General features: G+C 37.4%; 1 protein-coding gene across 1 annotated transcript; it reads left to right on the top strand.

Moving 5' to 3' along the window:
- Positions 1–577: 577 nt before the first annotated feature.
- On the top strand, positions 578–11,124 carry LOC113154910 (protein SSUH2 homolog). The gene is made up of 12 exons (XM_026349347.1): positions 578–726; positions 4,188–4,253; positions 4,343–4,415; positions 4,554–4,683; positions 5,565–5,625; positions 6,016–6,137; positions 6,471–6,533; positions 6,685–6,764; positions 7,029–7,121; positions 7,836–7,941; positions 8,582–8,689; positions 9,099–11,124. Exons 1-12 carry the CDS (start codon positions 711–713, stop codon positions 9,237–9,239), a joined length of 1,059 nt encoding a protein of 352 aa, XP_026205132.1. The 5' UTR covers positions 578–710; the 3' UTR covers positions 9,240–11,124.
- Positions 11,125–12,112: the final 988 nt, after the last annotated feature.

Here is a 12,112-nt window from a genome sequence, read left to right as displayed (position 1 = left end):
ATAAGGGGTAAGTATTTACCTCCATATTTAGCAGGAGACTGTATACCATTTTTACACCAAGCAGTTTGAGTGAAAGCAGACTGTAAGGTTAAAAATTATACCCTAACCAGTATTAAGTATCCTGTAGTCTTGTTTTAATTATTATGATAAAAATGACACAGATTTGAAAGAAACAATAGAAATATCAGCGCTCATTATTACCATGTCTTAAAACAAGGGGAACTGAAATTCCTCAGAACTGGTTCACTCTAAGGAAGCAAACCCAGACGCAGGATCCAAGTTGGATCACGTTAAAAGTCTGCTGCCATTTGTCTTAGGTTGGATCTTTGTCCAACGCCCTACTGGAGCTGAATCGACCCAAACATGTTGGTTTCTATTCTTTTACTTTAGTTGTGAGAACATCTTCTGAACTGCAGCATGGTGCTGCCTCATTATGGTTATGGGAAGACCTCCTCTGAATTTCAGCTGTCGATATTCTTGACATTCACACTATAATGTCCGCAGCGTTGGCAACATGACATTAAAGAGATGAAACCCCCCCAACCCCTCCATCCTATGTACCGCCCATATGTGATGTCATCATCTCGCCTTTAGTAGTGAATGAGCCTTTGGATGTTTGTTTGCATTTACAGCTTGTAACGAAGACGTGCTGCAACAGATTGCCTCAAATCTTCAACACCGACCTGACCTCAGTGTGATCTCGGAGCAACATGATGAACAGCGCAGGTAGGAGCTGAAAAACACACGACTAGAAACACAACACGACACCAAAGTGCGCAGACCTCCACCCAGCAGCTGCTGCAGGACGGCCAGCCTGCACACGGACGGAGCCTCATGCAAACACTTTTAGAAACACATTGTTCACATACCAACCGGTTTGAATCCGTCTAACTGTTCGGTGCAACTTTAGTCTTGAGTGCAACAGTTTTTTCCGACGTTGTTTCTCCCGTCTGCGCACAGATACAGTTTTTATTGGCAGAAGATGAAATAAAAGCGAATGCATTGCTGTGAGGAATTAATGTGAATCGCATGTTTTCATATTTAAAACATGTTTTAGACTATGTGTCAACCTTAACCGTGGTGGAAGATTATTAACTTAATATTTACTTTTACTTTCCTTAATTTTGAGGAATTTCCCCATTGACCTTTGGCCTACTCCACTGGAATTTAGATGGAAATAATACACCTTTAACTCTATAGAAGTAATCTGACAACTTTGGTGCCTTTGCAGATACAAATTATAATAAACTAATTAATTATTGTGTATGATAATAGATAATTATTTGTCAGTCCTTAAAATCACCTGCACCTTTAACAGTTGCAACATTAGTGACATTTGAATATTATTGTTAATTACTAGTACTACAGTACTTCTACTTTACTTTTGCTTTATTTTCTTTTGATAGTATTCTTTTATAGTATAGTATAGTATAGTATAGTACTTTAACTTAGGAAGAAGACTGTTTCCATCACAGCAAACTCTGCAGTGTTGGTACTGTGACACTGAAAGATCAAAAAACTGTGCAAAATTCAGATAAATTATTATCCCTGATGAACGTGATGAGATGATGAGCATGGTTTTGTTTTCAAATAGGACTTTATTTACAGCATACGGCCCATGAAGTTTAATGGGATTATGATTATTGTAGTAACTGGGGGATTTTTGGTGCATGTTTACAGGCCTATTGATGCATTATTGATTGATATTGATCCAAACTCCATCACATTTTTCCAAAGTCCATTTGATGGCATCTGATTGATTAGGTCCTATGTCTTCCTGAACTCTGGCAGGTAAAGAAACAACAAAGACGCCTTTTCCTTCCCTATATCCTCTACCTTAACCAAAATGCATAATCCGACATGACATGTCACTAAACTGCTAAGTGGGAGTCACAGTTGATCATGAGATTACTATCCCAAATTCATTTTAGTTCTAAACAATCTTAAGATCCTATTTTGCTAATTATCTTCAAAAGCTCTAAAGAGTATTTTGAAAATGGGTTTAGAGGTACCGGCCTGCTTCCAGTAAGCCATTAGTCTCTATTCATTTTAATATAATATGAAATCAGTCCTCATACTGAAACATTCTTCATCCATCACAATGAACATCAAGGTTTCATTTAAATTCATCAGAATAAGTGAGTGACTCTCGACAAATTACATTATGTTCAGAGTCCAACAGTACTTACAGTAAACACAGTAAAAGCTGAATGTAATCACAAATTGCGAGTGGATCCTGCAAAGATTGTGCACAGTACTCCAGTCCTTTTGCAGAGGATTTTCATTCATAGAAAGGAGCCTGTGGCATAGAAATTACTGGGACGGGTGTGGTGGTGTCATGTGAACAATGGTTTTTAGCCTGCAGTGGAAGAGATATGCATTTTTGTCCTGAATCCACTGTGAGTGTTGACTGGAAAGAGCAACCACAGTTGACACAGAATGACAAAGCAGAAATAGTCAAAGATGGTCGCTAATGCAGAACTAGTGTGATTTTGATCAAATCTACTTCTGTACACAAACTGATGCAGGAGAAAAGATCACGAGATCACTCACAGAGATAGGACTCATCGTCTGAGTACCATGAATAGCTGCACCAGATATCCATAGTAATCAATCTATTTGTGACTCGTTAATACTGTATTACTAAGAGTAAGACATGTAAAACATGTTTTAGACCAAAAATAACTCGAATAGATTTAGACTTAGACTCTTTATTTTTTCGGACACAAAAGGTGTTAAATGGGACCCTTCTTATATTGCAGAAGTCCTGTGCTGTCACATAAAGTCATAAAGACATACTGCTTACTTACTTACAGCTCTGAAGTTTATGTCTAAAAGGGTATCTTTTTTTTATTTTATCTCTCCTTGTTGTACAAAACATCCCTGTAAAAAGCTTTGCAGGTGAAATTAAGTGTTGTACATTATGTGGCAATAGATGATTGCAATTGACTGCACTTGGGTAACAAGAAACTCACATATTGTTCTTGATTCCTGGGAATGGAGCAGAGTGAGAGCACTTTACTTTTTTCTCAGTTGTTTCTCTGGTTTCATGGTAATCATCTGTGACTTAATGGAACAGCTGCTTGGGCTGCAGCTATTGGAGAAATGTCTCCTCACTTCTTGAGAAGTTTATGCGGGCATTATTTTTGTTCTTTTGGTGCCAGTTTTTCAATTTTTGGTGACACTACAAGTGAAAAGAGAAATTTTATTAAAAAAACAGTAAATGTTTTCATTAAAAAAAGAGAGTTTTGGAGATTCTATCATAAAGATTGATACCACTTTGTCTGAATCGTAAGTGCAATGCTACATCTAGGAGCTGCCAACAGCCTACATGTATTGCAACATGCTAAACTATGCAGGAATTTTGCCAGGAGCAGGAGGACAACATCCTTTTAGAGAATAATTACAACGTGGCACATATTTAAAATGTTGGTGAACAGTCTTAGTCATCCAGGTGATGTTATCTGGAAGTTGAGTCAAGGCAACTGCAAGAAGGAGGTCCGTGACTCAACCTCTAGTATACATATTTATTACTTTTTGCTTGTGAGTGGACCTAATTAAAATGCCAGAGTTGGCAGTGAGAAAGCAGTAAGTAACAGGGCTAAAAGGCGAGTTTGATGATGAGGAAGGTCTGGACTCACTTTGATTGTAGAGATAATGAGAGCAAACACACTGAAGAAACTAGGTGCACTAGGCAGAAGAGGCTAGCGTCCTCCACTTGGTCTCCAACAGGATGTTCACTAAAATTAAAGCCAGACGCAGGACGTGCAGGAACCAGGATCATTGCATTGCTGCAAGACAAAATGTCCCAGATCCACGGAAGCTGCAGCGATGGAGACTTTGATCCAAAACATATCATTTTAAGGAGGTGCTGTTGAAACCTTGTGCAATCTAGATTCGTTGAACGACATTTCCAACAGGGCATGCGATGCGTGAGCAAGGCTTGACCTTTTAAGCAGTCAGAGAGTTAGCAGATCATAGTGAAGTGTAGCAGAGCATAGCAGTGCAAGGAGAGGGAAGGCTGGGCTGAGCAGCATGGATTGATTTCTGGGACATGTCCTTACATCTCTGAACTTACCTGTTGCCACAGTATCTGGACTCCACCTACACAAATAGGGAATTTCTTATTAAATCACCTAAACTCTCAAATGAATGTCTTCTTACTTATCTTATTATCTCTTTTCCAGCTATGTATCCTCCTCTATTTGCCCCTGCAGCCAACATTCCCGGCTATGGGGACTACAATGTGTCAGGTAGGTGGTTTTCAAACCGCTGCTCTTCACTAAACATTCAAGTTGTTGCTGCTGTTGCTGCTACGTAAAATTTGTTGTTGCTGCAACAGGAGGTTATCTGCCCCCTCCCATGCCCACGGAGCCCATAGCCCCACAGCCTGGTTCTATACCCAGTGACTGGAGGTAAGATGCGATGTCAATACGCTACCAGCACATCATAGCCAGTGGGATAATCATGTTGCTCTCAGTCTGCTGGCTGTGGAGTCTGGTTAATCAGGTTAAACTCATGAGTACTGACGCTCTGCTCTCTGTGTGTTGCAGTATTCCCGCTCTGACGGAGGACGAAGCCCGTCACGCGTTCAAGGACTTTGTGTCCTCTCATTGCTGTTACAGTAGTTCACCAGCTGATGATGGAGTCATCACCGCCATGGAGCCACACAACACATACAGGGTGATCAGATGTTCACAGTCTATACAATACTGTTACCTGGTGTTTTAAGGATGCTCCAGTCATGTTCTGGCATCATCAGTATAGATCTGTATAACCCTGTCTTTTAAAGATTGCTATATAAATACATACAGTTATGTATTTATATATGTTCATGCCTACACCAATTTTAACACATTTATTTAATTATTTACTTTATACTAACAAAGTAACAACCCCAGCTTTTGGTGCTATATAAATAAAATTGAATTGAATTTAAGTTGTGCTGTGAAACTAGAGACCTGCGAGGCGTGTTATCAGTTGTACGTGCTAAATGATGTGTAACCATGAACAATGACGGTGTATCAAACAGGTTGTTACTGGAAGGTGCTGATGTAATTAAACAGTAAATAATTACACCTTGGACTATTATGAATGATGTTTTCTTACATAGTCTGCCAAATGACTAAATACAATAACTATGTCAGAAAAGGTCACTTATATTTGTACATAATTAAACTTGGACTATTACCAACATAAACATTTTGAAGAAGAAGAGGTGACTCAACAGGTTGCGCACTTTCCCATGAACTACACAGGCAACCAACCTAAACTGCTCACAGCTACTAGGTAATTAGTTGAGTTGTTGGGTAATAGTATTTACCTACTTATTACCTGTGGTAATTACCTGTTACAATTCTATAAGATATATATATATATACTAGTTAAATGCCTAGTAATTAGAAGACTTTCCAGACCTGCTTGGCCCAAATATAATAGTAATTCAGAGACTAACATGATGAAAAGTGAGGAAAAAATATCTGTGATTCATTTTATTTTTCATATTACTTCTATCTTTAACCCTTGTATTTGTTTATTAACACTGCAATACCTTAAATCTGCAGTACCGGCTGGAGACCTTTACTGAGGCCAGGTCAACTGACTGGGCCCACAAACCTTACGAAGGTACACACACACACACACACAAAATAAAATAAAATAAAAAAAACAAGCTGTAGAATCGATAAACAATAAATACGATTCAGCACGTTTTCTAGGTCAGACATCAAATTTAAGTAAATTTGTGGAATTGATCATGTTAATGAAAAGTCGAAGCACATGTCCAGGTCAGATTAGATTAGACTGAAGCAGTAATCTCTAAGGGCAAACAAAACAGTGCAGGTGGGAGTAGGTACTACTTATGAAGCATCTATATATATATATATATATATATATATATATATATATATATATATATATATATATATATATATATATATATATATATATATATATATATACACAATCGTTTTGTATTCACATGTGAGTGTGATGTCTCTTTTGTGTGACTGACAGGTGAAGTTGCTGACCACAACCCCCAGCAGGCCCCCCAGCCTTGGACAGTCCATGCTACACCCCCCAACCTCTTCACCGACCACACACAGGAGATCCGACTGCCTTTTACCTCAATTGTGAAGGTGACTGGTCAACAAAAGCCAATCAGAGAGCAGGAGCCTATTCAAATAACTCATCTAAATCATCATTTGTTACTCTAGTTGCTTTAAAAGAATGAATACTTATGCAGTTTATTTTCTTATATATTTGTAGCCGAGTATGTGGTTGGGGTTTAAGAGAAATTGTTGTGTTTGATTTATATATTTTGTTAGTCCTCGAGAAGTTTGTTGTAGGGGTTGGGTGGTGTTTAAAGAGAGAGGCCTCGACCTCTGAATCTGAAGTCTTTCAATTTACTTATTAAAACTCAGATTTAACCGTTTAACCTGAACTCGTGACATTACTCTCTGTGTGTATAGGACTGTCACACCTGCGTTGCCACAGGGAAGGAGCAGTGTGATGCGTGCAAGGGAAGTGGACACGTAAGTCAAAGAATCAATTAGTAATAATAAACATAATATAAACCTAATATATGTAGTTTACATGAAAATATTAAAGAAAATTAAAAAGTTTGAAGTTGATCATTAAGTAGATTAATAAACAATATCCCTGTGTGTGTGTGTTTCTCTGTAGAAGTCGTGCTCTGTGTGTAACGGCTCTGGGAAGAACACTGACGGGGACTGCACTAACTGTAGCGCTAGAGGAAAAGTGAAGTACGGCAAGGCATCTTGTTTTTTAAAATGCTGCTAAAGTAGGTCTGAAGGTGCATTAAAAAGCTAAAGTTGTTTTACAAGTTCATGAAGATTATCGAGGGCTCGGAGCAGCAGCCAAGTTTGAAAAGATAGAAGAGTATTTTTATTTTTAGAACTTTGTAGAGAAACACAAAACTAACTCTAACAACTTATACTGATTTTAAAAGAAACTAAAATGACTAAATCCATGAATAAATCAATCTATAAAATGATTTGTGTGTGTAGGTGCTCAGACTGTAAAGGGGAGGGGATGAAAGACTGTAAAACCTGTAAAGGGACACGACGACTGCTGGCCTACATCCAGCTCAAAGTGGAGTGGTGAGTACTGATGCTACAACTGGGGGGAGTTCAAATGTTGCTAGAGTAGGTGCCATAGAGTCTTGAAGAAGTTCCAGACGTCCTTTAAGATGTTACAGGAGTCCTTGAAAAGGTAGATAGTTCCATGCAACCTTTAACTCAAGAGGTCCTTGGAACTGTGAGTCCTTAAGAAGGTTTGTGGCTTTTAAAGAGGTTGTAAAGGTCCTTGAGGATTGTCCTTCAGACCTTGAAGATGTGTCAGTGATATGAAAAAGATCCAAAAGTGGGCCTGAGGGTCCTGGTGTCCTAAAAGGTTTAAATCATCACCTTCAAGACCTTCAGACTAGCAAAGGCTCACTGGTGGTTTTAGAGGACTGTGAAGCATTTCCAGGGGTCCAGTGTGTTTTGCTGTGTCTTTGTCACTACTGGTAAATTGGGGTTGATACCAACAGCTCAGTTAGGTTGCACAGGTAGTCCAGTTACTCCAAGATGGCAAGAAGGTTACCTCTGTCTCCCAAGTCAGTCTTGAGAGCATGTTGGGAATCCTTAGAGGGGCACACAAGTCTTCTTGGGTTGATGATTTTTCAGTGTTTGTTGAAATTATAAAATATCCAATAGGGAAGATGTTCAATTTTAATACTTTCTTCCAAAAGATCCAAATAAATTAGTTCAAAGTGGATATAACATATAAATACTGTATGTGTTTAAATGTATATATTGTATTTGTGTATTCAGGAAGAACCACGTGGAGGACTACACAGGTGACCAGAACCCGGTTCTGAAAAGTGATAAGCTTCGCTCAGCTAATGGGAAGGAGCTGTACAAGAACAACCAGTTCCTGGTACACACACACACACACACACACACACACACACACACACAGATGCTCCTCTGTTCTGCACATTATATATTTCCTGTCTAAAGATTCATCCCTTGTTTCTCGGGGAGAAACAAGGGATTTCAAGCAAGGGGTTTCTTCTAATTTTTTCCATTTATAGTTTTTAGTGGGTTTTTTTTTTGTTTGTTTGTTTGTTTTGCTTGTTTTTCTTTATTCAATTTGAAGATCAAAGTACACATTTGATTTGATTTGCAAGTAAAGTAAAACACTTCATTAATTTCCACTGTCAAAAATTTGATTTCTTTATTTTTGTTGGAAATAAAATTAAAATAAAATGAATCCACCCCCCTGGAAATTGGTAAGTCGATGTAATTAGAGCTGCTCACCTTTGAATTCTATTGTATAAATCTATAAATTAATATATTTAAATAGTCACTGATTAAATGTATGACATATTTAATATTAATGGAGGTGCTATTCATTTAAGAAAAGGTGGGAAAAGCTGCAGGAATCTTACATAAAAAATGTAACTATGCTTTAAATTTTACAGAACATTGTGCAGTGTTGAAAGTTTAATTCTTCTTCAGTTGTCGCTGATAAAAGCTAAACGCGTTACGGTGTGTTAAACTCTGTCTCCTTTCAGCTTTACCCACTGATAGGGTTTCCAAATCCAGCCATGGCCCAGGCTTCGGAGCGTCTGATCAAAGATCACCAAAGCAAGTTCAGCCAGACCTCCAGGATCCTGCAGCAGGTGGGTCTTTATTGTTTTCAGGAGGAGGCAATATAAGGTCTGTTATGTAATTCATTATTTTTTGTGACTCCACAGAGCTGTCAGACATTTAGATTAAACAAAGTCCAAGTAAACGGTGTTTTAATCTTGGGTAGATTCCTCCCACATGCGATGCCTCCTTTGAAGTTTATGGGAGGGGGCTGGTGGGTGTAGGCCTGTATGTTTGTGCTGTTCATGAGTCTCACAGCTTGAGGAACCGAGCACTAGAAACGTGTTTTCACATCAACTTTCAGTGTCAATGTAAGTCACAGCAGCTGAAGTGTCGGTTTACGATGAGCTTCACAAATATGGTGAAAGGTGTTGATATTATTTCCTAAAATGTTGATTTTGTTACCATGACACCCCACCACCGCCCCCTTCTCTGTTTCAGAGGCAGACGGTCGAGTTGATTCCCATTACTAAGGTGGTCTACGCCTGGAAAGGGAAGTCCCACTTTTACGTGGTGTACGGCAACAACAACAAGGTCAGCGATGACGACTACCCAGCAACCTGCTGCTGTACCATCCTTTAGACACACACACATTCAACTTTCTATGGTTGTGAGGACACTCACTGTTGTAATACACATATACATATCCATAAACGTTTCACCTGGATTCTGCATAAAGCTGAAAAATGTTTACATTTACAAGTGTTTTTGCCGATGCTCTCTCTATCAAACTGTGTGACTGCTTCTTTTATCAGCTTTTTTTTGTGACCCCTCTTCTTCTGAGGTTGTTCATCGTGTGCACGTTTTACAAGACTTTATAAGATTGTTACATATATTTCCTGGACACTGATCATAATTGTGACCAATACATGCCTAAATCTAACAGGAAACTAACCTCATCCTAAGCTAAACCAAGTCTTCCCTCTAGAATTTTGGGAACTTCCTATATATCTCCATAAGGAAGTCGACTGTTATAATCCTTACTTGTAATCCTTAAAAAAAAAGATGTAATCTCTGGGATATAAACTTATATTAATACACAACGTACAAAAACTAGTGCTTTTGTAAAACATTAGCAGTAACTTGCAGGCATTTAAAATCTTACTCAATTAAAAGTATGTACTGTAAATATGATAAGTGTTTGTTACAGTTTAGTGAATGCACTGCTACTATATAAACATTTTACATTATATAAAACTGTGTGTGTTCTGTCATCAATAAGCTCTGTTAAAGGTGCAGTGTGTTTATAGGTAAAGATAAGACTTCCCTGTTTAAAGAAAATGAACACAAAGTTCTGTATTGTTTTCAGGGAATGTTTTATTTTCAACCCCCTGCTGACAACACAGAACCTGGGAACCACAGTATCCATCCTCATGTTTGAGTGAGAAAGATTGTTGCCGTCTGCAAACTTGCCACTAGATGTCAGTAAATTTTAGACACTGTACCTTTATAAAAACAACCACTATTGTCAAGTGGATATTTTGTCATCATGTTAAAACATCCACTTTATAATTTTTAAGCTTTGTACACTGCATAAAGTCCATCAGACCCTTTTCTTGTGTGTTTACATGGCTGAGACCTCAAAGGAACTATACGAATGGTCACAGATACAAACGTCGAGCCACAGACACTGACATCTGCCAAAGTCACAGGATTATGGTTAATTAATTAGAATTTTTGAATCAGCTGTGTTCATCATCAGTGAGGCTGTGCAATTAGAAACTGGTGGTCTGATAGGCAATAGAAGAACCACACAAATATCAAAGTTGGGGTGATGAGGTTCTGTTTGAGAGATCTAGTATTGGAAATATGGGAAAATGTGTAATGATTCGAAAGAAATCATAAAATCTTTCACATTTTTGCATGAAAAAATGTTAGTTGCCAATTATCTTCCCTATTGATCAAATCAGTCCAGCTCTACTTGGATTTACAAGCATCATATTATATGTCTCATATATCTTACATATGCAAAAATCATAAAGTAATAGCAACTAACATTTCTAAACTAAATAGTAGTGGAGTAAACAATTAAAGCTGTTTAGGGTGGTTTAGATAAAAATTGTGTTTCTTTTTATCACAGACACTAAAATGCATATTTTTTAAACATTTTTTTAATTTTTGTGATCCATAAAACAAACATTTTTACAACATAAAACATGCCTGTTTGCATAATATCAGTGTTTCTGTTTTTTATGATATACTTTTCAGCAGTTGACTGTTAATGCTCAAAAATACAATCGAACACAATCAAGCTGTAACTGAAGTGACTCTGCTGGAATATAATGAGCATTTATTGTGGGATGCCCCTTTAGCTGCAATGCAAATGCTTTAAAACAATAATATAACTACTATTTCTGCTACTAACCTTTTGGATCTGATGTTATTACTCAGCCATGTTGTGCAGTTACAGTAGATAATTGATCATATGATGATGTTAAAACTGAAAATAAACTTAAAGCTGATATCACCTGCTTCTGTCACATCTGTTCTTAACTAAAACATTCACTGAACATTTTATACAACTGCAACTGCAGGACGTTATCAGGGTGATCAAAATACAGATTCTACTGAAAAACTTGGTACTTTTTCCACAGACTCGTTCTTAAAGAAGCTTTGAATAACTCAGTTGCAGTTGTTTTGTAGGTACATGTTTTATATGTGGTCATATCCACTATAGGTAAGATTTTGTTTTGTTTTCTGCCATTAACCATGAAGTTCACTGACACATTTTTGTACGACGGGCTATCTGACTCAATCACACATCTGACAACACAACCTAGTCTGAGGAACCAGATGTCAGCAACACAAGACATATAAACCAATGAGGAGTCTGTAGATAAGCATTCACCCTGATCTGCACTTCCTCTCAAAGTTAAAAAGCAAATTTTACAGGCAAAATTACCAATTGAAATTTGTCTTTTTCATTCCCTTTCAGAAAAAGTTGTGACTTTTCCTGAAATGGGGTTTGTAAATTTTTTCTGTTTTTATAAATTTGATTATTCAGCATAAACTGAAATGACAAAATATTTTTTGCCAGATCAAATCTAATCCAATGTTGCATTTAACTCTCCAATACAGAGTTAAATACATTTTAAATAACACCATTTTTTTATGAAAGTAAAAACTTTATTTCATAAAAATCTGGAAAAGCAATTTTTAAATCTTTTTTCATTTTTCATACATGAAAGAGGTAAATTGCTTACTTGTTTGTGTGTGTTTTTTTTTTTTTTTATCCCTCCTGTTACTGTGAGTCTTCTGCTGATGTCATTACCATTTTAACTAATTAGAGATGACCTCTCTGTCCAATAATGCACTGCAGGACACTAACATCTGCACAAACTGTGACAGATGAACCTCATTATGTTTTCCATTATGTTCTTCTGTGCTAAAAATGATTTCTGTATTTCCTGTGTGAATGTTCTCATACTTATATCTCTTCTGGCCTCACGTCTTAT

This window comes from Anabas testudineus, chromosome 5, assembly GCF_900324465.2.
Source record: "Anabas testudineus chromosome 5, fAnaTes1.2, whole genome shotgun sequence".
Lineage (NCBI taxonomy): Eukaryota > Metazoa > Chordata > Actinopteri > Anabantiformes > Anabantidae > Anabas > Anabas testudineus.
The sequence above is the reverse complement of the archived record's forward strand: the minus strand, read 5'-3'. Positions and strand labels throughout refer to the sequence as shown.